Raw genomic sequence first — 27,778 nt, 5'->3', positions numbered from 1 at the left:
GTGCCAAGCCTCCAGTATGATGGCTAGTAGTGAGTTACCAGAACCAGTTAGGTATAATGGTTAAAGACACCAGGCTAGAAACCAGGGAACTGTGAGTTCTAGTCCCTGTATCTGCCAACCTGACTTTGTTGGAAGAAATGTCCATCTGGGTTCAGTTCCAAGTGGGGAAGAAAGACACTGGAAACATGGAGACTGCTTGGAAAGATGGCTTTTAATGATGGACAGGACCACATGGTTTGAGGTGGGGGCGGTGATGGAGGGAAGAGATGCTGAGAGGGCCCTGGTTTTATGCCCTCTCTGGGCTTTTGAATTTGAGCTTGTATTCTGATTGGTTGTCAGACTCCCATGGGGCCATGCAGGGGCAACTCTGTAGGCCTGTGATGGCGAATGTATGGCACGCTTGCCACAGATGGCACGCGGAGCCATATCGGTGGGCACACGAGCGTTGCCCAGCCAGTTGATTTTTGGGCCTTCCAGGCCCACTGGAAGTCGGCAAACGGGCCATTTCCGGCCTCCGGAGGGCCTCCGGGGGGATGGGGAAAGGCCATTTTCACCCTCCCCAGGCTCCAAGAAAGCCTCTGGAGCCTGGGGAGGGCGAAAAAACGGGCCTACCAGGCCCACCGTGCCATCACGTGCCAAAAACAGGGGGGCACAGGGGCACGTACATGCATGCACAGGGGGGGCTGGGTGCATTGAATTATGGGTGTGGGCATGCACACTCCCCCCCTTTTGGCATGCGACGGCAAAAAGGTTCGCCATCACTGCTGTAGGCTGTCCTAAGCTTGGTTGATTCTTGCTGGGTGATGATGTAATAAAAGGGCTTTGGGATTCCCATTATGGCTCTGCCAGAAGGAGGTAGATCTTTGTTATGTTGAATAGACTGGCCCATTTTCAAAGGTGGAGGGAGGGGCTGAGTTTCTGCCTCCCTTTTAGGGGAGATATTGTGCTCTTTTAATATTTCCTAAGATATCTCATTTTCCTAGGAGGGGTGGGTGCTAACTTGAAGACAAAAAGAAAATAAAAGTATATAGCCCCGGTTTACACACTAGCTTATAATTCAGTCTCAGTAAAAGGAGAATATTTATAGTTCAGGACTGAACTGAGAGGCCCTTGGTGCTCTCTGAGCTTGATTGTTTTCTTGCAAGAAGTTTCATGACCCAAACTAGGTAACAATATCAGTGCTAGGCCCATCACTGACGATGTTCTCTAGTTTGGGTCATGAAACTTCTTGCAAGAAAAAAAAAGGTTGAAGGTTGAATACTCTGCCAATACCCAGCCAATGTGAGAGGGTGGATGGGAGTCACTTGCCATGCCGAAAGGACCGGTTGGCTGTTCCCTGAAAGGATCGCCTAGACTGAGTTTGGCGTCTGCCACGATCCCTGAAGGTTGCTCGGTCAGAAGATTGATTAAATCCTTGGGAATAAGCCGCTGAAAGTAGGACCCCCCGGGTTCAAAATCATAACGAAAGAACTGCCGCTGCGAATAGGGAGCATATTTGTGGTCCAGTCTCCTTTGAGAAGAAGATAAGACCTTACGTTTATCTCGTCCCTCTACTAATACTGGCTCCAATGGGTCCCCAAAGAGGCTAGATCCCTTAAATGGTGCCGATGTGAGCTTCCATTTTGATTTTGTGTCTGCTTTCCAATAGCGGAGCCATAGCAGTCTGAAGTGACCGTAGAGGCCACTGCTCGAGACGCAAACTTCACCGTGTCCAGAGTTGCCTCCGCTGAATACTCAGTAGCGGTTACTAACATTAACGTCTTGGTGAAGACGCACTGCCTCGGGGGTTAGCTGGCTCTGTAATTGCCGCAGCCAAATCAGGGTCACTCTATTAAAAAAATGAAGCGGAGGAAGCCGCCCAGATAGCCCAAGCAATCAGCCCAAGCAACCTCAGAGAGCACCAAGAACACCTTATAATTCAATTGCTGGCTTAATATATTTTTAAAATATTTTTAATTGGTTTGTTATTTTAAATTGGGGCCAAATTAATATATATCTTTTTAATTGTTTTTAATGTTTGTATTGTATGTTTTTTATCTGGCTGTACACCGCCCTGAGTCCCTCGGGAGAAGATGCGGTATATAAATTCGAAATTAAAAAAAAAAAAATTGCTGGAAAGTGAGTCAATTCAATAAACAACAACGCACTTGGGAGTTAGGTTACCATTTATTTTATTTTATTTATTTATTTATTTATTTATTTTCCAATTTATATACTGCCCTTCTCCTTGAGGACTCAGGGCAGCCGAATAAAAGCATAAATTACAAACATTAAAATAGTATTAAATATATATATATATATAAATTTGGCCCCGTAATTTAAGAACAATAACAAACCCATTTAAAACATTTAAAAAATTAAGAAAAAAGTTAAGCCAGCCCGGCTTGCTGAAAAAAGAAGGTTTTAAGGGCACGGCGGAAGGCACCGAGGTCTTGGATTCTCCTTATCTCTGGGGGCAGCTGGTTCCAGAGGGTAGGTGCCCCCACAGAGAAGGCCCTCCCCCTGGGGGTCACCAGCCTACATTGTTTGGCTGATGGCACCCCGAAGAGGCCATCAGGAGGTTATCTTGTGAACACCACCAGCCCTGTGCCTGGTTTACACCAGGCTTATTTAGACAATAAGATCTTGTTGAGAAGAAGAAGAATGAGAAGAAAAATCATTTTCCTGGCGAGCCTGCTACTAGGAACTCTTCGGTACCTCTTCTTTTTTTTTGTCCTGCAGCTATTTTAGCAAGTTTGCGGTAGCCTTGTTCATCAAAAGAATGGCAGAGGGTGGGAGCTGAAGTTACACTGAGGTGTTGGTTTTCATTCTCCAGGAAATAGCAAGTTACGAGGGCATCATGTGATAAACTGGCAGAGCTCAGTTCAGCCTCCCAGAAAAAGTTCAGCGCGCCAGCCAGAACTGCGCCTCGTTTATTTTCTCAATCCGGAACGAGCTGCTGCGTTTCTAATTCCCCCCCCCTTTTTTTTCCCTCTTCCTTTTTTTTTGGGAGAAGCGTCCGAAGGGCAAGATGGATTTTGGGGTGATTGTTTCCAAGAGCGTGCTGCTATTTATCAGTTTCATCTTCTGGGTAAGTCTGGAAGGCTTCCATCCTTCTGCTCCGAATTTAAATGAACACGCAGCTAAAACTTATACAACAACTGGTGCGGTGGATGGTTGGGGGCTTCTAACCCACCACCAAGCTGTATTTTGCAAGGAAACTGAACCGGATGGTGGCTTGAAAGAAGTGGAGATTGATTCCCCCCCCCCAAGTTTTTGCTCCGAATTTAGAAAAGTTTTTCTTGGGAGGTTAGCCTCAAAAGATGGGTGATGCGCTGGCCTGGTTTATAGGGTTCGCTAACCTCTATTGTGATTCTGGCTTCGGTATATTGTTTGAAAACGGCCCTTAAGGGCTTGTTAACCATAGTTTGTCGTAGTTTGTGTAAAGCCAGTTCCCAGGGTTAAATTATAATCCAGGGCAATTGTCTAAACGTGGTTTTTAGATGCAGTCTGGCATCTCTGGGGTATAAACTAATTTTTGGCTTTTTTGTGTGTTGCAACTGGAATTTTCCATCATTTAAGGAGTGAGATGTACTCATGAAGAAGCTGAAATATTTGTGATGCCTTCCTTTTAACTAACACCCATTTTGTTTAAGACTTCTTCCAAAAGAACCAGGTTACAGGATGATGGCCTCCTGAAGTCCTTGCTTCTTCTGCTGATTCCCTAGCAGCAAAATTTAGGTGGAATAATTTATTTATTTTTTGGTCTGAAATCAAGAATTGCTTCTCCATTCAGAAAAGGTAGTAGCAGACTGAGTGAAGAAGAGAAATACTTTTGTTGTTAGAAACCCAAATTCTAGTTCCATAGTAATAGCCACTGAAGCAGTGTTTAGTGGCCATTCTAAGAAAGGTGGATTTGAACTCCCAAAATTCCCAGTCAGCTCTTAAAATAGTTGGACTTTTGCTCCCAGAGTTCCCAAGCCGACTTGAAGATTGGTGGAGTTCACCTCCTAAATTCCCCGGCCAACTTTAAGATAGGTGAAATTCAGTTCCCAGAATTCCCCAGCCAGCTTTGCTGTGGAATTGAAAAGACTGGAAAACACTGCAATGTTATTGTTCAGGAATTGAACATAAAAGGATTCCAAACTAAATCCTAATTCTTGACCATAACTATATATCACATTGGATGATTTTGGATTTTGGATGCAGGGAGTGTGGATCTCCCAACCAAAAATATACCTCATGGAGATGTTGTGGGGATTAAAATACAGTGAATACTGCCTGTTGTATATGTTTCCTTGAATTCCTGGAGAAGTTGTTATGATAAATCAACCAGTAGCTATCCTAAGGAGTAAACCATATAAGGTTGTACAGCACAATTGTGGAAGAAATGACTTTGGGAATAAGGAAGAAAAATGACTTTGAGTCAATGGTTACTCAGAAACTGGGCTTAAAAAGGAGTCTGGAGAATGGAGTCCTTTCCCAAATCCATCCACCCTGTTTTTTCCCTCAAGGCTTTGTTATGTGTCTTGGAAATGCATCTTAAGTGGATTCTATTGTGAAACAAGTGAGATTAGTAATGGTTGCAGATTTATTGAAAATCATCCATCTATTAGTACTGGTTCTCAATCTCGGCAGCTAGTACGGTAGAAGATGGGGAATTCTGGGAGTTGAAGTCCGCACATATTATACATTGCTGAATTTGTACATTCTGTTTCAAGTTCAACTCTGAATTAAGTGTACTGTAATTCAATTAGTGACCGGTGTGGATGCTGAACAAGAATAAAAGTGAAAGGAACTCGGGTATGTTGGGTTTAAAGCAGCATTTCTCAACCTTGGCAACTTTTAAGATGGATGAACTTCAACTTCCAGAATTTTCCATGCTGGCTGGGAAATTCTGGGAGTTGAATTCCATCCATCTTAAAGGTTGCTAAGATTGAGAAATGCTGGCTTAAAGACGAGAAGGCTAAGGGGAAACATGTGAACAATCTTCAAATATTGGAAAGAGGTTGTGAATGTATTTTTCATAGTTCTAGAGGACAGGGCAAGTGAATGGAAGTGTTACAGAAGGAGATCCAAATTCTTAAGGAGGAACGTTGAGACTTGTGAAAAAAATTAAGCAGTGGAACAGACTGCCTTCTGAAGCTGAGGATGCTCACTGGAAGCTTCAAGCAAAGTCTGGGCCACTTGTCTGAAATGGTATGGAGATCCCTGCCCTGGGCAGTGTGTGTGTGTGTGTGTGTGTGTGTGTGTGTGTGTGTGTGTGAGAGAGAGAGAGAGAGAGAGAGAGAGAAACTAGAAGGCCTTCAATGTTCTTTCCATCTCTATGATTCTAACAAAGAGCCCAAATCTCCACTTCAGATAAGGAGTAGCAATGTTTATTGTTGTTTATATCAGTTGCTAAGGTAGTATATTGGTTTCCTTCTGCTTTCTAATCTGTAATTCCTCCGTTAGAAGAAGGTTTCTAATGTATGGTCCTCCGTATGTTGATACACAAGAGAGCTCCAGTAGTCCCCTGGCAATGGTGAAGTGAAGCTTGTCAGTATCATTTAGAGGACCAATGTTATTCAGAATGGCATTAAGACAACAGTATATATAATAATTGTCTTCTGTATAAATGAATGGAAATATGTCATTTCTTTAGCATGTCACAACTCTTTAATAACTAAACCAGACTTCTTTAATCTGGTTGATCCTCTCCAAGTTTCTTGGACAAATGCCCTTCAACTTCTCAGCCAGCAGGTTGGGTAAGAATGGGTTATCTAGCTCAGGGGTCTCCAAACTTGGCAGCTTTAAGACTTGTGGACTTCAACTCCCAGAATTTTGAGAGAGAATTTTGGGAGTTGAAGTCCACAAGTCTTAAAGCTGCCAAGTTTGGAGACCTCTGATCTAGCTTTAAATAGGCTAGATAACCTTCTAGGATAGGTTCCTTCTGCAAACTGTCTGATCTCAAAGGCTTGCAGAAGGAACTCTGTTGATATCCCTTGCCAAATTAACTTCCACAATTGAGGCAAGAAAACTGCATGATGAAAGAAAGTTATGGGAATGAAGAACTCAAAATACCATAGAAAGAGGAAATCACAGATTGGGTACCCTTGTTGGATTGGTGATTCATTTCTGCCAAGGCTGCTCACAAGTTGTTGACTTTGGCTGGGTCCAAAAATGCTAAACTGGGTTGGACTCACTCACTCTTGGGATTGGAGTTGGAAATCCCAGAGCTATAGATTGGAAAGTTGAAAAAAAATCTCAGAAGGCAAATGGCAAAGCACTTCCTCATGCCTACCAAGAAAATTGCATGTCAATATGGTCATCAAAAGTCAAGCATGACTCGAAGATGGCTCAACTTTTAAAAGAGAAACAGGATGCACCTGTTGCTGATCTTACTAACCGCCTTCTTCTCACACTGGTTGTCCGCACCATCTTGCGTCATCTTTGACAATAGTGGTGAAGACCACATCTTTAATTTTTAAATTTTTAAATTTAAATTTAATTAAATTTAATTTTTAAACATTTTTAAATTTTTTAAATGTTTTCATTGGTTTGTGATTTTTAAATTTTTGGGCCAAATTTATATATATTTAAATTGTTCTTAATATTTGTAGTTTATGTTCTTAATTCTGGCTGTGCACCGCCCTGAGTCCTTAGGGAGAAGGGCGGTATATAAATTGAAAAATAAATAATAAATAAATAAATAAATAAATAAATAAATAAATAAATAAATAAATAAATAAATAAATAAATAAATAAATAAATAAATAAATAAATAAATAAATCTGCTCTCTTAGGATTGCAGGCATTGGGGCTGTTTCTCAGAATCTGGATTCCTGAATAACCCCAGATGCTCAGCAAAGGGTTGGTTTTCATTTTTGGCAGAAAAAACAAAATGGGGGGGGGATATTTGCTGAACCTTATAACCGTTAAAAGTGTGTTAGGTCCCTCAAAACTGAACCTTTGTACACACATTCACATACGGGATATTCATGAATTCCTTAGTGCGTCAACTTAGAACCGAACCTGGCAGCACCTATTTTTCTGTTTCTCAGTTGCCATGCAGAGGGGCAAAGGGGGAAGGAGATTGGAATGTTTTACTAGACACAACAGAGCACTTTCTCCAGAGAATCAAGGTCATCTTGATTCTCAGTAGATAAGGTTAGGGAAGGAGTGCCTGGAGAGCCCGCCAATTAACCCAGTTGGCTAAGGTGACCTGTGACACTTGGGGATGGTGGTTATTTCCTAGTTTAATTATACTGTACTGGCGGGAAAGATTTAGAATTGGTTTTCTTTTGACGCTGTGCCGATATGATGTACTCAATAAAGAAGACCTTTGAGAAGGAGCCCAGTCTCAGAGTTACCTGATTTGCTTGGATTCATTAGTCGGAGCTTTGACACAGTGATTCCCAGCCTTTGCAACTATAAGATATCTGGACTTCAACTCCCAGAATTCCTCAGACATGCTTTGCCAATCTAACTTCTTTAGATTATCATTGCAATTTTTAAAACCATTGTTAGCAGGATCTCTTTTTAATCTTTAGAACCTGACTTTTGTCTGTCAATTATATATTTTTTTTGTTTTTGTGGTAGAACTGACATATAACTGGTCAATATATATCATTTATCTTCCACTGGTGGCTAAAATAAATCAATAAAAGAAATGGATGGGACTTCCATGAATGAATTCTCTGGAATTGAGTTCAAGAAGACCTTGATTTAACCCTGTACTGGGTTACTAAGGCACGCAGGCATAGATTATTTTTCATATGACACTGAAAGGAACCTCGTATTTGCCGTTGTTTGTCTATATCAGTGTTTCTCAACCTTGCAACTTTAACATACATGGATCTTACTCCCAGAATTCATGCATGGATCAACTCCCAGAATTCATACTGGCTGGGGAATTCTGAGAGTTGAAGTCCACTCATTTTAAAATTGTTAAGGCTGAGAAATACAAGTCTACGGTGTCAATGAAAATTTGTGTCCATTAGCTATGGAGCAGGGTCTCCAACCTTGGCAATTTTAAGCCTGGAGGACTTCAACTCCCAGAATTCCCCAGCCAGCAAAATCCTCCAGGCTTAAAAGTTGCCAAGATTGGAGACCCCTGCTATGGAGGATCTCTCTTACAACAAGTGGTTGGGGTATATAAATGTTCTATCACCCCAAAATTAGGATGGAGTTCTACTCCCTCTTGTTCATTTCTTCTTCAGTGTAGGAATCCAAATTCAGGGAGAGTGCCATCTCACTAAGGAACCGAATTTTCCTCTGTCATTGATGGGAATTACCTTCTCTGTAACTGGACACCCCTTCAGAGTATTTAGAAGTACTATCATGTTCCTTCTTTTCTCAAAGCTAACTATCCTCAGCTTTCAATTCCCAGCCTGCCCTTGTGCCTCTCATTTCTCTCTTCGGTGACTCTGCTCCAGTTTATCTAAGACCTCCTTAAATTATGTAGCTCCAAACAGGACACGGATCAAGGTCAGGGCTGATAAATGCAGAATGGGGTAGAACCACTACTGTATTTCTATAATTAGGGACACTTTGCTTCTATTCAACTGCCTCTTTGTCTTCTTCTCATTCTTCCTTCCCTGCTGAAAATTCCCCAGCCAGCCTGGCATTACAAAAAAGATCTTGTTTTCTAGATGCCACTGCAGGGCAGGATGGGAGAAGGGTTGCTAAAAGGAGGAAGGTCCAGATGACCTCTGAAGGAACAGTGTGCCAGACCTGAAGGTTTAATCTTGCACACTTGTCTCCATGGCATATTTCCATCCCCATCCTGCTTGAATTGTTCACGCTTAAGAGGAAGGTTGAGCAGGGCTGCTAGCTGAGAAAAATTCCCTCTTCTGATCTTCACTGGGATTTATTTATTTATTATTGCGATTTATATGCCGCCTTTCTCCCTGGGGACTCAAGGCGGCTTACAAAATGACAAATTCCAATACAAATCACAATGAAATAAAATTAAAATCAGCAACCCTATTAAAACAGTTTAAAATTATGACAGTGTACAGTGTACCCCCAAACGGATCAGTTGAGTTGACGGAAGAGCCACATCTTCAGGTCGCGATGGAAGGAAAGAAGGTCGGGGGCTGTCCTGAGCTCGGTGGGCAATCCATTCCAGAGGGTCAGGGCTCCCACAGAGAACGCTCTCCTCCTGGGGGCCGTCAGCCGACATTGTTTGGCCGACGGCACCCTGAGGGGGCCGACTCTGTGAGAGCGCACAGGACGGTGGGAGAGCGGCTGGAGATGGTCCTGCAAGTACCCCAGGCCTAAGCCATGAAGGGCTTTATAGGTAAGCACCAGCACTTATGACCTTCTGAAGCAAAGCTTGTGGAAAGAAGAAGGCCTTTCAGCTTCTGCATTTGACATTCTGATGCAAGGAAGATCTTCACAATTGCTGCAGTGTTTTATCTTCAAACCCGATCAGGGTGCATAATGGCACAGCCACCCTCTCCGTGCCAATGCATCAGGATGCAAAGATGCCTAAATTAAAGGAACTAAATGAAGCTGTTCTGCAATTTCCATATCTACTTCTCTTTTTCAAGTTAAATTTAAATCGCAGCTATAAGGTGGAAATTTCCGGAAGAAAGAATCACATCCACTCTGTTAGTTTTTACATGGCATTTATGGAAATTTAACGAGAGAAAAAACCACCGTAGCTTGGATTGCAACTGCCCCAGTTTCCTAATTGAAACTGCATTTTGAATACATACTTATGTACATTCCAGGGAGGGAGGGAGGGAGGGAGGGAGGGAGGAAGGAAGGAAGGAAATTAATTTATAGGAATCAATTAGACTTACGCCATGGAGTAAGGTGGTTTGGCCCCTGTCAGATTTTTTTTTCAAGGTGTGCATATTATTAGCTGGACTCGCCTTTGAGTTTTCTTTTCTTTTATAATGTTCTATTTTATTTTCTATTTTGTTTGGTTTTATTGTGCACTGCCTAGAGTCATTTTGGAGTCAGGCGGTGCCTAAATTGAACAAATTAAATTAAAATTAGATCTAGTCCAGATTTCTTCAATTCAGAAGGCTGTGGATGTGTTGCAGCTCTCCGAATTCTTGTTTTTCTGTAGGAGGTTCATGGTCTCCCTAAAAAAGCAGGCATTACTCAACGTTTGGGTGGATGAGAATTCTCCAAGTGGTACTGCCAAATAATACAAGAGGCGTGGCTGATTTATTAGCCTTTTAAAGCTGTTTGTTGAAGGAGAAATGTCAGATGGATGTCAAATATTGTCTGATATGTTATACTCCTGAATTTATATGGGCCAACCACAGGTGTTTTAGAAGAAAAGCATACCATAATTATTTTCAATCTCTGTAAATTTAGCCAGAGGGCCATGTACGCATGATTAGTCAAAAAAAAAAAAAAAATCATTGTAACATTCCTGAATGAAATTAAATCCATGGATTCTGTGTAGTTCACATTCAACAGATTTACATTTGATTTAGTGATTTTTAGTGTTCTATTAACCCTTCTCATCCAGAATATGTTTCTATCGTCTATATCCAGAAGTTTTCTTTGGCTAGATTACTTCCTGATAGTTCACTATTTGATACTGAGAGTAACAGCAGGTGACATATAATCTCAGTCATCTTTTATCTAGCAGAAAAATAAATGGCAAAGGGTTCTTTGTATTAACCAGAATGTGATTGCATTGTTTTGGATTTAGGATACTGCTAGGACAATATTTGAAGTGGAAAATATAGACTGTTTAATACAGGTAGTCCTCAACTTACAACACTTCATTTATGACCATTAAAAGTTAAAACGGCTTAAGATTCACTTAACAACTGTGTTACTAACTTAACAATTGCAGTTATTCACTTAGCAAATGTGGCAAGAAAAGTCATAAAATGGGGCAAAACTCACTTAACAATGTCTCACTTAGCAACATAAATTCTGGGCTCAATTGTGCTCATAAGTCGAGGACTACCTGTATTAAAAGAAATTTTAAAATAATTATTTAAACAATTATTACACAGTGTAGGAGCAAGGCAGTAAGTCTAAGTTCTCAACTTAGAAGAGAATTGGGGGCAGAATGGCAGTTCTTAAGTGAGATACCCCTGATTTTATGACCATTTTGCCATGGTTGTTAAGCCAATCACTGCAGTTGTTAAGTGAATAGGTGCCGTTGTAACTTCAAATAGTTGCTAAACAAATGGTTATAAGTTGAAGACTAGCTGTGGAACATATCCCTGGCTTTTCCAAGCCAAGCCTAGAACAAGACCAAACCTCCAGCTTTGTGTATGTAGACCGGATCATTGACACACACAGAATTGTCCTGTGGAACAAGTCGTACTCAATTGGAGAAAGCTTAATTGCTATCCATAGCAAAAATAACAGTAATCCTTGCAGAGGTCAGACAAACCCATTTATTATATAAGGGCTGGGTTTCTCAGCCTTCTCAACTTAAAGTGTGTGGACTCCCAACACCCAGCCAAAATTGCCAAATTTTAAGAAACTGTTTTAGGAGCATCACAACACCACAAAACTAAACAATCTTTGGGTTTGCTTTTGAAGAAACTATAACAAGCAGGATATCCAAGGCAAACAGTCCCCCCCCCCCTTTCCAAGAGCGGTGCCTAAATTCTCACAAAATGTGAGACAAAGAAACCACAGGATGAGGTTACACAACACACAAATAGTTGCACATCTCTTTCCTGTTTGGTCAACTAAGTTCAAGATGGTTAGATTTTCAGGCTTTTTCCAGACACATCAGAGAATATTTTATTTACTTATTTTCAAGAAGCTGTTCTTGCCCTGGAATGGATGCTCTGCACTATCTCTTACATAAATGGAGGTTGAAATAATTGCCAACACATTGAAATTGAAGGTGATCGTTCATATCTGAAGTTACAACTATTCCTGCTGGCAGAGGTCTTCTGGAAATCTCTTAGTCTGCCCAGCTCCACACCATAGAATAACAATAACAGAGTTGGAAGGGACCTTGGAGGTCTTCTACTCAGGCAGGAGACCCTATCCTCTTTTAGAGAAATGGTTGTCCAATTTCTTCTTAAAAACCTCTGGTGTTAGAGTACCCACAAATTCTAGAGCAGTGATGGCGAACCTTTTTGGGGCGGAAATGTCATGCGCGTGCTCGTCAGGGATCACACTCTGGGAAAGCTGAACTTCCAGGTTCTAGCGCGCATGCGCGCCTGACGATCAGGTGGCTGGCAAGCATGTGCAGGCCGGTTTTTGGCACTGCCACACATGGGCAGGGATCACACTCTGGAAAAGCTGAGCTTCTGGGTTCTGGCGCGTATGCGCACTTGACAATCAGTTGGTCGGCATGCAAGTGTGCACCGGTTTTTGGCACTGCCGCGCGCAGGGACAGCTGGTCATCGCGCACGCATGCGTGCCAGAAACCGGAAGAGAAACAGACAAGGTCACGCGTGCTGGGCGACTTGGCTTTGTGTGCCACTTTGGGCACGCGTGCCATAGGTTCGCCATCACAGTTCTAGAAGAAAGTTGTTCCACTGATTATCTGTTCTCACTGTCAGGAAATTTCTCCTTATTTCCAGGTGGTTCCCTCCTTGATTAGTTTCCATCCATTGTTTCTTGTTCTGCCTTCAGGTGCTCTTCTCTATGGCAGCCCCTTGGAAATAAACATTGCTATGGTTGGTTGACCAACCAACGAGATGTTTAGACTGGATTTGGCATTTTTATCCATCTATCACAGGGGTGTCAAACTCAATTTCATTGAGGGCCGCATCAGGGTTGTGTTTGACCTCAGAGGGCTGGGGTGGCCGTGGCCAGGGTGGGCATGGCCAGCTTGATGTCACTCGTGTCGGGGGCACCTATGGCGGCCCGAGTACTTTGCCAGTGAAAATGGGCTCCTGAGCTCTGTTTTTGGCTACCATGGCCACCTGCAACCCTCTGCCAGTGAGAACAGAGCTTGGGGAGGGCTGCTCCGTTTTCGCTGACAGAAGCACCATTGGCCGGTCTTCACCGTTTCTAAGGCAGCCCTGCGAGCCAGATCTAAGTACTCCGTGGGCCGGATCCGGGCCCCGGGCCTTGAGTTTGACGCCCCTCTATCAAGTCTTTCCCTAAAGGAAAGCTGAGGTAAAATCATAAGCACAGTCACAATTTTATCTAGTAACCGTTTCGCTTAACAACCACTATTTGTAAAGAGGCTATTTTATCCCCCCCCCATCATTGTAAAACAGAGAAAGAATGAGTAATAATAATAATAGTAATAAATCATTAGTAATAAATCAGTTTAATTGGAACTTCGGGTGTGTCACATTCCAAATGGCAACCACAGGAAAAATATCACTTTGGAAACCTGCAGGAAAATGCAATATTGAGATCAAAATGAATAGTAGGAAAATTGCTTGTACTGTACCACAGTAAGGAAGCCTGTTGCCCCACTCCTGGAATAAACACTACAAGTAATCCTCAACTTGTGACAGATTGTTTAGCAACTGTTCAAAATTATGACAGACTCCCCAAAACAGGATTCAGAATCCCAATATCTGACCTCATTCCAACGGTCACAGGATCACATTTTGGGTACTTGGCAATCGGCTGCATTTACAGCCATTTGCAATGCCTCGTGGTCATCTGATCGCAATTTACAATGTTTTTGCCCAAAAGAGCCTTGATAGTACAGTGGTTTAGTGCACCCTGTTATTAACACAGCTGCCTGCAATTTCTGCTGGTTCGAATCTCTCCAAGGCTCAAGGTTGACTCAGCCTTCCATCCTTTCTAAGGTAGGTGAAATGAGGACCCAGTTTGTGGGGGCAATAAGCTGACTTTGTATAAAATATACAAAAGAATGAAGGCTATTGCTTAACGCATTGTAAGCCGCCCTGAGTCTCCGGAGAAGGGCGGCATATAAATCAAATTTTTTTTAAAAAAAAAATACTGGTCATTCCTTCCGCTTTCCTACAAAAAAAATGCCTTATAGTGAACAACCATGCTGTTTCCTTAAGGGTGGATTTGCTTAACGACCACAGCACTCAGTTAAGGACTGTGTTGCTGTCTTTACAACTGCTGTGTTCACTTAACAACCATTGCAAAACAGGTCATAAAATTAGGCACAGCCTTATTTTGACAACTGTTACGACTTGCGATCAAAATTGTGGGCTCAGTTATGGTCATAAATCGAGAATTATGGTACCTGTAATGTGAATTGGCATCAGTTATTTTGTATTTGGAAAGCAGCGTGTGGAGGTGTCTTTCCTTTCCTTTTTTTTTCTTAAATATTTCAATTGGGGAGAAGAAGCAACATGCTACAACATCCGGTAAAAAGATACCTTGGTTAAAGCATTGGAATTCTACTTAATTCTTCTAATTTGTATAACTAGCTTATTAGTAAATTGTGGCAGAGCTCAGTTAAATTACATCTTCTAATCCTATAATTAGAAATGTTCCCATTTCACAGCAAGAAATACTGAATACGTTTACAATAATGAGCTTTTGCAGCTAAATGAGTTTAGCTTTACACAGCATGATTTCCCCGTAAAGTTTCCATAATTATAAGAACAGATAAGACTTTGTTTGAGGAATCTACATTAAGTAAACCGCAGGAAGCTACCCCTGCTGAAAAATTCTTGATTTAAAAAAAGGAAGAAATGCCTTGTTTTCAACCTGACGGGTAGCCTGAAGATAACTATACAGTACATTGTTTGGTGATAGAAATTGGAAACTGTGAGTAAGCATCTTCAAATGTTTTCTCTCCAACTCCTTGCCTCATTGTAAGCTACAAAGATAACAAAGCCTCATTTCTGGATACTTTTATAGGGCTGCTAAAGCATTAACAACAAACAGTCCTTGGCTTATGACCACATTTGAGCTCAAAATTAATGTTGCAAAGTGAAAAAAATTGTTAAGTGAGTTTTGCTCCATTTTACAACATTTCTTGCCACATTTGTTAAATGAATCACTGTGTCAGGGTTGCAAGTAACACCCCCAACAAAATCAAACTCTGAGGCTTGAGTTTCCTCAAAGCTAATTTTTATTAGAGATGTCATATTGGCACATCTGGGAAAACCCGAATCTGAGAGCTTCCGGGTTTTCCTCACCCAAAAGAAAGTTCAAGTCCTTGCCCTTCACCCACATGTCCATCACATGAACCAATCAGGTACCCTCCAGAACAGAAAAACACCTCCTCATTCTTCTCAGCACAGCTGCAGGGCCTCATGGCCTTGACTTTCTAGAAAGAATGTTATTTTGACTACATATCGTCTTCACCCCATACAATCCCCCCTCCCATTTTCCCACAATAAAATTTGTGGCAGGCTTGAAGGCTCAAAGGTGAAAAGATGGCATCCAGGTCTGACACGCTGCCATTGTTAAGTGAATCACTGCCATTGTTAAGATAATAACATGGTTGTTAAGTGAATCACTCTGGTTTCACTTCATTGACTTTGCTTGTTAGAAAGTTGCAAAATTTGATCACATGACCCCAGCACACTGCAACCGTCATAAATGTGAGTCGGTTGTCAAGCATTTAAATGAAAAATCACCTGACCATGGGGATGCTACAACGGTCATAAGTGTGAAAAATGGTTGTAAGTCACTTTTTTCAGTGCCGTTCTAACTTTGGTCACTAAATGAACTGTTGTAAGTCAAGGACTTACCTGCATTTGTAAAGGCAAGCTATAAATATTAAATAAATATAGTATTTCAGCCATTGGTTGAAGTCATTCTTACACCAACATATACTCAAGGATCTCCGTACAACTATTACTGTACTCTTGCGCAAGAGTATCTTCTGGATTTTAGCCAGAACAATTAGGATTGGCTAAATGGTAAGTTAAGAGTCCTTCTTTTTCTTGCTTCATCTCGGGGGTCAAACAGGACCGAAGTTTTCTAAATTTTGGGTGATCAAATTTGCCTGCCCTACTAACCCTTTGTTCTCATTGAACCTCTTGATATGAAGATCCCATTTTTAATGTACTAGAAATGTTGAGTGTCCTTGTATGAAGAACCACAAGGAAAATCCTTGAGTACCGGGGGTGGCCAAGAAATGAACAAACAATTCAATTTGCTTCAATTTGGTCCAGATGTTTGGACGTCAGTTACACCAGCCATGAGGATGCTGGGAAGAACTGCAGAATTGCAACACGTTGGGTAAAATTTCAGTCATAAGTCATAAGTCACTTTTTTCAGTGCTGCTGTTGTAAGACGAGGACTACCTCTAAGTTAGCTCAGTCATTAGATCACATCTTTTAGCTGTTGTTTAACAGTACCCTCTCCCTGATTTGGTTTGTGGTCATTCACTCACAGCTCTGGTTAACAGCCATACTCAAATCACTTTCAACTGAACACATTGTTGTGGCCCGCCAGCTGCCAGCAGAGCTGGCAGTAGACTCGGATGAGGAGGAGGTTGGGGAAGAACGTGGGCCAGTTCCAGAGCCTGAGGAAGGGTCTGATGGATGCTCGGTGTTGGACACAGCGATAGAGTGAGGGTCGTCTGACATTTCCCAGCCGCTGGAGGGGCAGCTGCCTTTGGAGTCAGAGATGAGTGAGGAGGAGGAACAGCTGGGGCCTATTCCAGATGCACATATGCGCAGAGCAGATAGGAGAGGTGAACAACGGAGGACAATGAGTCGGGAAGCAAAACAAAAGTTTGGACGCTGAATGGCCCCTCCCTGGCTGGGGAATAAATAGGAGGAAAGGTTTGGTTGTAGCAGACAACCATTTGCATTTCTAGAAAGTTTATTCCTTGTGTGTTTCGTGTGACAAAGGCTGCCTTGCCAGGACTGAGGTTTGTCTATTTCTCTGACTTAATTTGCAGCCTTCCAGTTGGGAGCTCATAACCTTGCATTTATCTTAACGAGCTGATAAGGACTCTTGCTTCAGTTAACTCCTTGCAGGTCTCTTGCCTGGACTTTCTGTTGGTGAATGCAGTTAATTCCCAAGGTGTAAATAAAGAGGGGTTTTTCCTTTGTGAGAAGTCTGTTTTCTTGCTTCTGTGTAGGCCAGGTCAGAACAGGCACAAACGGGTTCATGAGGACCCAGTGAATTTAAAGTAACAAACTTTACTGGTTGTAGTGTTCTCTCTCCTTCTCTCTCTCTCTCTCTATACACACACACACACACACACACACACACACACACACACACACAGGGATTCAGCCGGTTCGCTGAACCGGTTGTTAAATTGCTGGCTGGTTCCGCCCCTTCCAGGAGTCCCCCCCTCCCCACGCTCCGTTTTGGTTCCTAGGAGGCTGCAAGGAAGTCTACTAGGCCCAAAACGAGGTGCGGTGTGCCCCCCCCGTGGCCCGTTTTTGCTCCCAGGAGGCTGCAAGGAGGCCTACTAGGCCCAAAACAGGGGCCCTCATGGCCCGTTTTTGCTCCCAGGGGTGTGCAGGAGGCCGAGTGCTGCCTGTCACACCCCCTGGCCATGCCCAGTATGGCCACGCCCGCCCACCCAGTCATTAGGGCAGAGAACCAGTTGTTAAATTATTTGAATTTAATTTATCCCAATTAAATTAAATTAAATTATTTGAATACACACACACACACACACACACAAACACACCTACCCCCATCCTTGTGTAGGTTGGCAGGCACTACCCAGTGGGACTTGGCAACAGGCATGTGTTTATCATGTGTTTACGATCATTTGGGATCATGTGATTGCCGTTGTGACTTTCCCAGCCAGCTTCCCACAAGCAGAGTCAGTGGGCGGAAGGAAGCTGGATTCGCTTAATGACCATCGCATGACTCACTTAACAACTGTAGGGACCCTCTTAATAATGGTTGTTTAATAGCAAGGTTGTAAAATTGGGCACAAGTCACCGAACAGCCGCCTTCTTTAGCAACATAAATTCTGATCCCAATTATGGCCATAAGTTAAGGACGATAGCTGAAATAGAAGAACCAATGGTATAATTTGACTTTTAAGTGTGCCAAATAGGCATTATGTTGGTCTCCTTGGGTTCAATGAACCTAATGTACATAACAGGATAACAGAGTTGGATGGGACCTTGGAGGTCTTCTAGTCCAACCCCCTGCTAGAGTTTTGAAGATAACCAGGCAGAGGAGGAAATTTTTTGGTTTTTAAGGGCATGACCAGTTACGATTTACGTCACATGAGTTTGTCTCATGTGGCCTTTTCAGTTTTGATTTTGCATATGATTAATAGTCAGGTGTTTTTATCTGTTGTTCATCCATGCATTCCTTCACTCATTAGATGAAATCATGCTTTTCCTTAAAAAAAAAAATCAGACACAAGCGTAATGTTCTCTTCACCAGTTTTTCTCCTCAACAACCAATTTATAATTCTGATGGGCTCAGAATCACCTAGTATTCACCATAGCTGTGAATAGACTTGAAAAACAGGCTCTTCCCCATCTTTTTTCCAGTACTTGAATTCTGACATCTCACCGGCTTTCTTTTTATCTTTTTGCTTATATTCTACTATGCTTTACCAGTTTTCAAAACTGGTTACCAGAATGTATGTGGTAGACCAGGCCTGGGCATCTATGGCCTCGTTATGATTTGTGGACTTCAATATATATGTGTGTGTGTATGTATATCTATATATGTACCGCGTTTCTCCAAAAAAACGACCCACCTTGAAAAGAAGCCCTATCACGTTTTTGAGCGCATGTGATCAAATTAAGCCCCGCCCACAAAATTAGCCCTAATTAAGACCCCGCCCACCCCAGGTGCAGCGGGTGGGGCGATGCGCGCAGGTAAAAAAATAAGCTAGGGTGGGGATGGGGTGGTGGTGGAGCTGCCCTACTTACCAGGCCTTGCACACCCCAACACCTGCCTTGCCTTCTGCAGTCGGTTCTTCTGCGACCGCTTGCAACCACTCGCATGCATTGTCCTGGCCTCCATTTTGTTTTGAGATGCCTGCCAGAAGGCATCTGCAACTGATAAACAGAGTTCCAGATCAGTCTGGAGCTCTGTTATTGGCTGCAGAGGGCTTTCCGGCAGGCATCTGAAGGTGAAACGGAGGCCAGGGGGATGCATGTGAGTGGCGGCAAGTGGCAGCAGAAGAAGTGGGCCAGCAGTGGGCTCCTGCTAGTTGGGGCTGTCGGTGCCACCGCCGCGAGGTGAGTCAATAATTAGAACCCTCCAAAAAGAAGGCCTAAGCCATTTTTTGGGAGGTCAAAAGAAAATAAGACCCAGCCTTCTTTTTGGAGAAACACGGTATGTATGTATGTATATATGTGTGTGGGTGGGTGTAAATCACAGACCATTTAGAATACATAGAAAAAAAGAGTCTTGAAAGTTGTTAGTCAATACTGTATGGAGTGATATAAAGCTGTTACAGAATCTAGTTCTTCTGCTTTGGATACTGCAAAATCTCCTCCCAGAAGATAACAAAGAAAACCAGTTATGGAGAGGATGTGTAGCGTTCTGGACAATACTGCTGACCCTGGTCAAGCATCGTTTGTGTGCTATGTCCTGGTTAGAAGGAAGTGAACTATCAATAATCTTTTTCTACTGTCCTCACCACTCTCTGCACAGTCTTCCTTTCCAAAACGGAAATACCTCCAAACCACACTGTAATACAATGTGAAAGTATAAAAGTATAAGTATAAATTAGATTTTGCTTGCAACTTGGGTAGCTGGCAGTGACATGGAATCTGGAGTGAATCTTGTATCAGACGCTGTTGGAAGGAGTCCTTTGGGTTTATAGAGGAGGTAGGGCAGGGGTCAGCAACTCATGGCTCTGGAGCCGCATGTGGCTCTTTCATCCCTCTGCTGCGGCTCCCTGTCACTGGTTAGCGCCACAATTTTGAGAGGAGCTTTTGGTTAGGGGGAAAGCATGGTGTGCCAGGAGGAGACTCTATGTCAAGGGGCGGGTTTTCCGGTCGGTTCCACAATTGATAGGGCTTTTGGTTAGGACAGGTAGAGGAAAAAGGACACCGCACTAGGAGGAGACTCTATGGTGGGGGAACTGGACTTCCGGTCGGCTCCAAAATTGAAGGGGGGCTTCCGGTTAGGACCTTTGTGGCTCTTTGAGGGTTTAAGGTTGCCGACCCCTGAGGTAGGGTGATAGAAGATCTCCTAACTGAAGCTGATTGATTGGATTACACTTTGAAACCATCTCCTTATCTTTTAAAGGGTGCAGCAGCTGGACTCTTCTATGTTGGCGCGCACATCCTCAACGCTTACAAGGAATACGACCCTTTTCTTCAGAACCGAGATGCTCTCTTACCCCCCATAATTATCATTGCCGTTGCTGTGGTCATGATGGTCATTGGCATAGTTGGCTGCTGTGCCACCCTTCGTGAATCCAAGATCGGCCTCGGAGTGGTAAGAATAGGACCTGGCGGCTAGTGGTCCCATTTATAATAATACCATCGCATGGAGGTGATATTGGAGAGTGGGACAGTGGCCTAGAGGTGGAGCTCTCGCCTCACAATTAGGAGGCTGTGAGTTCGATAATAGGTAGCGGCAGATATTTTTCTCTCTGGGCACAATGGGTAAATATCTGCTGTGAACTTTGCATTGGTGACAGAAAGGGCATCTGGCCAGTAAACACTCAGTTCCATTCAGTTGCCCCAACACCACTCCAATGCAAGGGATTATGGGGTCATTAAAAGACACACACAAAAAAATGGAGGTGATGCTGGAAGGTGGACAATGGTAGAGGTGGACATTGAGATTATCCCATTCCCAGTCCCTCCATTCCTGGGCTCTTGCGGTTGCCTAATTTATTTTTAGTAAATTATTGGATCCAAATGATCCAGAAATCCCTGACACTTGTCAACTTGCTTGAGGGTTGATTTTCCTGTGCGCTGCTCCCACTATCCATGCATGGGTTAATCCTTCAGTGCTTGGCAAACAACTGAGTGAAAACAAAAGACTTTTCCTCCCCTTTCCGGCTCCCAAGCCACGCCTCTGGTCCCATGATCCCCCAGTCTTCACTCAGTTGCTGGCAAACACTGTAGTGATTTTTGGAGCTCCACAGGTTTCTTAAAGGTACAGTAGTCTGTGGGGTTTTCCTCCTTTTTTTCTTTATTACTCTTCCAATTTCTTTCTTCCCTTTCCTTAGGGCGATTAGGCTTTTTTGTTAATTTTGAATAGATTCCCTTTCGCAGTTTACTTTGCTCTCGGAGTGAATAGCAATCACCAGCTGGAAGGGGGGGGAGCAGAGCATCGCGCCCACGCCGCTCGCTTGGCCACCTCCTGAATTTTAAACCGGCATATCTTCCCGCGGCGCTGCTGCAGCGATCGAGCTGCGCCCCTCCAGCTGGCCGGCGCGCTTTGAGCAACCTGCCTATTTCAAACTGCTCAGCTCGCCTAAACAACGCCCCCCCCACCCAGGAGTGATTTCGCCGCACCGGCTTCGGGGCATCAGCGCGAGGCGCAGCGGAGCGCCAGAGAGCTCGGCAGCCCCCCCCTGCGCTAGGAAGGGCAAATTCCAGGAACGAGCTCCCACCAAGGCAGTCGCGCGGCGTTTGGTCGGACCCTCGGGCCGCCATTGTAAGTCCGTTGCCTGAGTCGGGCACAGGCCTCCTCACGTGCCAGCGCCATATTGGGGGACCTTCGGGCCGCCAGATTGGCCAGACTCATCAGCCTACGCCCCCATCGGCCATCAGGGGGCGGCCGCAGACTCCGCCCCACGCCCGCAGGGGGCAATCAATCCACCTCACCCCCACCTTCTGAGGAGTGGTTCTGGCCTAGCTCGAGGCTCTTTTTGAAGAGATTACCCCTCGGCTTGTGGAGCTACAGGGCAAGGGGCCTGCCCGAAGAACCTAGCGGCTGCAGTTATGTCTCGCTCCCCTCCATCCTCAGATATGGAGCTAGAGCTCACCCCCCCGTGCAAGGAGTCAAAAGGGGGGAAAAAGAAATCAAAGAAGAGGCATGAGAGCTCTGCCAGCAGGGCGGCTTCAGAGGGCTCCCTACCGTTCCAGAATAGAGACGCCCTAAGGAGACACAATGCTCTGGAACGACAGTGGGAGAAGGCGCACAAGGCAGCCTCAGAGTCCTCATCCAGAGAGCCTGCCCCTTTGGAGGCCACACACGCCCCTCCGAGAGAGGCAGAGCCAGGAGTTACAAGTGTGTCAGACATTGCAGTGACCCCAAGAACTCCTGATTTCCCCATGGAGGGCCTTATCACACCCCGCTTCGAGGCAGGCTCAGGGGCCGGACCAGAGACTCCAAGGGGCCCCTCACCAGCTCATCATCATCGGGCCATTGAAGCAAGTTCAACGCCATCAAGGGCAGACCCTCAGCTTCAGGGGGGGGCAGGAATAGCAGCCCCAATGGACTTTCAGGCCATGTTCTCGGCTGCACTATCGTCATTCTTCTCTGCAACCCTGCAGCAGGCAACTCAGACACCTGGACAGGCCGCACCTGCCCAGGCACGGCAACACCAGCTCCAGTCCCATCCTCTCCCAGTACAGGGCCAAGAATCCTCGTCTGAGGAATCAGACCAAGTGGAGGAGGCCCCTGAGGAGATGGAGTTATCAGAGGATGAGGGCCTAGCACCGGACACACCGGCATTCACAGGCCTCTTTCGCCCGGCCCTATTCAAGTCCCTACTCCACAAGGCTAGACTTACAACCAACCTGGGAGTGCCAGGGGACGTCACAGCCGCTACCCCCTCAACGGTGGGCCCTCACGACGCGCTCTTCAAATCCTCAAAACCGCAAAAGGACTACATTCCTTGCCCTCAGCTGTTTGCGGATGTGATCCAGAATCCCTGGGGCCAGCCGGCCTCGCTGGCAACACCTAGCAACCTAGATAAAAAACTCTACTGCTCGGCCCCAGAGTTAGAGGACCTTCTGGCGCTCCCTTCTGTAGACCAGCCCGTGGCAGCATTAGCCTCCAGTTCGCTGATCTCCACTGACCCTCTGGACACGCTTAAGGCAGAGGAGAAGAGAATGGAGTGGGCCTTCCGCAAAGCACATCAGGCTGCAGGCTGGGCGATCAGATCGGCAACGGCAACTTCCTTCTTCAACAGAACGTCACTCATTTGGCTCCGGCATCTACAGGACAGGCTTCCCCCTGAGGACACCAGACTGCATCAAGATCTAAATAAGATAATAGCTGCTACAGAATACACAGCCGACGGTTCTTTGAACGCAGCCAAATTTGCCTCAAGAGCTCTGGCTTCAACCCTGACAGCTAGGAGGCTCTTCTGGCTCCGGCCCTGGAAGGCCGACTTCAAAGCCAAGTGGAAGTTGGCAGCCGCGCCATACAAGGCACCAGAGCTGTTCGGAGCCGCGCTGGAGCCCATGCTGATCGAGGGGAAGGACAAGAGGAAGATCCTCCCCTCAACGTATCGGTGCCAGGAATGCAGATACACACCTTACCCGCTCCAGCAGCCCTTTCGTGCTGGCGCCGGACCCAGGGGGTCCTCCTCTCATTGCTCCCAATACCAGGGAGGAGACAGATTTCACGACAGGCAGCAGTTCCGAGACCGAGGACGACAACAGCAGCCTAAGCGCAACTTCCGTGGAGCCGGCCCTAAGCCCGCCAGAAGGGGAAAATGACTCCAGGCCCATGGGACCCATAGGGGGAAGGCTCACCCTCTTCCATCTACAATGGGCCAGCTCGACTTCGGACTCTTGGGTAAGGCGTACGGTCTCTTCAGGATTATCCATCGAATTTTCCGGTCAGCCGTCCCACCGGTTCGTCCGTTGCCCAACCCCTCGATCCTCGGAGCTTCAGGACCTAATGTCACAGGAGATTGCCCACCTCCTGGAGGTTGAAGCCATAGAGCCGGTCCCGCACAGCCAGCGGGGCTCAGGTTTCTACTCAACCCTCTTCTTGGTACCCAAGAACTCTGGGGGCTGGAGGGCTATACTCAATCTAAAGCGTCTGAACCTGTCCGTTCAATACCGCAGGTTCAAAATGCACTCCCTCAAGTCCATCTTAGCGGGGGTGAGACAGGGCGACTTCCTTCAGTCGGTCGACCTCTGGGAGGCTTATCTGCACGTGCCCATTCACCCGCATCACCGTCGGTACCTGAGGTTCGAGTATGCGGGCCGGCATTACCAATACCGCGCGATGCCATTTGGACTCTCGTCGGCCCCCCGCACCTTTACCAAGCTGGTAGCGGTGGTGGCGGCCAGGCTCCGAGCCGTCCCGATCCGGGTGCTCTGTTACCTGGATGACATTCTGGTCCTGTCGTCCACGCCCGACCAGGCCTCCAGAGACATGAAGATGGTGATGAAGATCTTCCAGGATCACGGTTTCACCATAAACCTTGCAAAGAGTCAACTTCAGCCCACCACCAGGCTTCTTCACCTAGGGGCGGTGATAGATTCGTCCAGCGGCCAAGTATTCTTATCACCGGACAGAGTCCAGAGCATCCGAACTCTGATCCTGCAGATCCTGACGAGGAGGAGAGTTGCCCTGATCCACCTCTCAAGCCTCCTCGGGAAGATGGTATCCTGCTTTGGCATCGTACCGTGGGCACGCAGACATTCGAGACCCCTGCAGTGGTTCCTCCTTCCCTTCCAGCGAACGGGAAGGGCCAACTCCCAAAAGGAAGTTCGCCTCACTCTCCAGGTCCTCCGGTCCCTCAGGTGGTGGACATCGCCAGCGCTCCTCAAGGGGTCCAGCTTCCTAGAGCCGGACCTTTTGATACTCACCACCGACGCCAGCCTTCGGGGGTGGGGAGCCCATCTCCACAACCTAGTCACGCAAGGACAGTGGTCGCTTCAAGAACGGCAATGCAGCATCAATCTCCTAGAGCTTCGGGCGATCAGACTGGCACTGCGCAACTTCCAGCCGACGGTGCAGGGGCATCACATCTTAATCCTGACCGACAACATCTCGGCCAAGGCGCACGTCAACAGGGAGGGGGGCACAAGGTCCCGTACCCTGATGCGGGAGGCCGCGGAGCTGTTCAGCTGGGCAGAGAGACACTTCTCTATCAGAGCAGACCACATTTCGGGGGCAACCAATGTGAGGGTGGACTGGCTCAGCCGCGAAACAATAGATCAAGCGGAATGGCAGCTCCACCCTCAGCTGTTTCGAGAACTTCCTTCCAGCTTCGGAAACCCGGTGGTAGACCTCTTCGCAACCCCGGCCAACGCTCAACTCCCCCGCTTCATATCTCGCTACCCGACACCGCAAGCGGAGGACCACGATGCGCTGCGCTGCAGGTGGCCCGAGGGTCTCCTGTACGCATTCCCGCCAGTCCCGCTGCTCCCGTGTCTCATCCGAAAGCTACTGGCAGAAAAAGCAGACCTACTCCTGGTAGCCCCGAACTGGCCCCGGAGACCATGTTTCGCCGACCTGGTGGCACTGTCTGTGGAACAGCCATGGGTGATCCCACCACAGCAGCTCGTTCTGTGCCAAGGAGCAGTCACGCATCCAGAGCCCCAGTGGCTGCAATTAGCCATTTGGCATTTGAACGGGTCATCCTGAAGAAGGATAACCTGCCAGACGAGGTAGTTGCCACTATCCAGGCGGCCAGGCGGCCGTCTACGACCCGCATCTACGAGTCATCATGGCAGGCGTTCTGTCGCTGGAGCGCCCACCAGCATATCGACCCCACGTCAGCTACTATTCGGGACATTCTGCGGTTCCTACAAGCTGGCCTAGACAAAGGCCTGGCCCCGGCAACCCTACGAAGACAGACAGCGGCGTTGTCAACAGTCATCGTATGCGCTTCGTACCAATCCCTCGCGCACCACCCGCGCATCAAGGAGTTTCTGCATGGGGCCACCAACCTGCGACCCCCCACAGTACACCGTTACCCTTCATGGGATCTATCTCTTGTTTTACGGGCGCTGACCGGGCCCCCATTCAAGCCCCTAAACTCAAGCTCTCTTAAGTACCTATCATTTAAGGTGACCTTCCTGCTGGCGATCACCTCGGCGAGGAGAGTCTCAGAGCTAGCGGCCCTTTCAGTCCGCAAAGATTTGTGTATTTTCCACGACTCCACCGTGACGCTACGCCTGGATCCTGCCTTTATCCCGAAGGTCAACTCGTGGTTCCACCGAGCCCAGGAGCTCATTCTGCCAGATTTCTGCCCCTCACCTCGTGACCCCAGAGAAGAGGTGGCACACCCTAGACGTTCGACGCGCCATCCGCACTTACATCCGACGGACCGCTCCCTTCCGCCGTACTGAGGGTCTCCTGGTCTCCTTCAACCCGAAGTCCATGGGTCAGAAGATATCAGCAGCTACGGTCAGCAGATGGATCAAGGCCTGCATCGCCCTGGCATATGACCTGAACTCCAAACCGGGCCCCGGCAGGATTCTACCGCACTCGACTCGCAGCGCGGCCACCACGGTGGCCTGGGCCACCCAAGCCTCGGTCGTGGACATCTGCAGAGCTGCGACGTGGTCCCTCACACCGTTCATCCGCCACTACAAGATCGATGCGTTCAACTCGGCTGAGGCATCGTTTGGCCGCAGAGTACTGCAGAAAGTGTTGACAGAGGAGGACTCTGGAGGCAGTCAGCTTCCCACCCAGGGAGTTTAAGCTTGGGTATATCCCATGCATGGATAGTGGGAGCAGCGCACAGGAAAATGGACGTTGTCTTACCTGAACGTCCCTTTTCTGGGCGCTGCGTACACTATCCATATCCCGCCCGTCAGGGCTGCCTGCCCCCTGTTTATGACTGAGACTAGTTTCTTTTTCCATTACGTTAATTTGAGTTAATAAAGTTGAGTTTATAAGTTACTCATAGTGTGGATTCTTGTCTGCTGCACCTTCGTTCAGACTGGGGGATCATGGGACCAGAGGCGTGGCTTGGGAGCCGGAAAGGGGAGGAAAAGTCTTTTGTTTTCACTCAGTTGTTTGCCAAGCACTGAAGGATTAACCCATGCATGGATAGTGTACGCAGCGCCCAGAAAAGGGACGTTCAGGTAAGACAACGTCCATTCCATCATGCCCACAGATGTCTAAAAAACCCTGTTGCCTACAGTAGAGTTTCTCAACCATGACAATTTCATTTTCATGAAATTTCTCAACCAAGAGCCTTGGTAGTACAGTGGTTTAAAGCACCCTGTTATTAAGACCAGCTGCCTGCAATTACTGCAGGTTCGAATCTCGCCAGGCTCAAGGTTGACTCAGCCTTCCATCCTTTCTAAGGTAGGTAAATTGAGGACCCAGTTGTGGGGGCAATAAGCTGACTTTGTATAAATATACAAAAGTATGAAGGCTATTGCTTAACGCATTGTAAGCCGCCCTGAGTCTCCGGAGAAGGGCGGCATATAAATCAAATTTAAAAAAAAAAAATTGAAAATGAGGACTTCCAACTCCCTGAAAGAGAGGGTAGATCTCTTGAAAGAGGGTAGATCTTTCCTCAGAACAGTCAAATCTTCCAGATGTTGGTTTGTTGGCAGCATCTGGAGAAGATCACATGTCTCTCTGCTTCTTAAATTGTCTCCTTTTCTTTCTTCAGTTCTTGGTCATCATCCTGCTGATCTTCACTGCAGAAATGGCAGCCTTTGTGCTTGGATTTGTTTACAAAGGAAAGGTGAGTGAAAATATCTATAAAGATTATCCAGGTATTGAAGCAACACCAGTAGTCCTCAATTTAACAACTACTTGTTTAATGATTGTTCAGAGTTTGTGGGGGCAATAAGCTGACTTTGTATAAAATATACAAAAGTAGGAAGGCTATTGCTTAACGCATTGTAAGCCGCCCTGAGTCTCCAGAGAAGGGCGGCATATTAAAAAAAAAAAAAAAAGTTATGAGGACCCTGAAAAAAGTGACTTGCAGTGGTCCTCACATGACTATTGCAGCATGCATCCCTGTGGTCACTAAGCGACTCTCCATGGGCTTTAAGCATTTCTGGATTCCCCCATTGACTTTGCTTGTTAGAGACCACCTGGGAAGATTGCAAATGGTGATTTTGTGACCTTGAGGCATTGAAACCATTGTAAATACATGCTGATTGCCAAGCATAAAAATTATGGTCAC

General features: G+C 46.0%; 1 protein-coding gene across 1 annotated transcript in view; it reads left to right on the top strand.

The window, feature by feature from the left end:
- The first annotated feature begins 2,808 nt into the window (after positions 1-2,808).
- LOC139313360 (tetraspanin-36-like) overlaps positions 2,809-27,778 on the top strand; it is a 37,890-nt gene continuing 12,920 nt past the window's right edge. The window contains exons 1-3 of the mRNA XM_070938937.1: positions 2,809-3,070; positions 20,005-20,196; positions 27,257-27,331. Coding sequence (XP_070795038.1) covers positions 3,011-3,070; positions 20,005-20,196; positions 27,257-27,331 — 327 coding nt within the window. The 5' untranslated portion in view covers positions 2,809-3,010. The remainder of the gene's footprint in view (positions 3,071-20,004; positions 20,197-27,256; positions 27,332-27,778) is intronic.

This window comes from Pituophis catenifer, unplaced genomic scaffold (assembly GCF_029215685.1).
Source record: "Pituophis catenifer annectens isolate HBS135680 unplaced genomic scaffold, rPitCat1.0.hap2 SCAF_2, whole genome shotgun sequence".
In the NCBI taxonomy this organism is placed as follows: domain Eukaryota; kingdom Metazoa; phylum Chordata; class Lepidosauria; order Squamata; family Colubridae; genus Pituophis; species Pituophis catenifer.
Note: the sequence above shows the minus strand (reverse complement) of the source record. Positions and strands in the feature narration are given on the sequence as shown.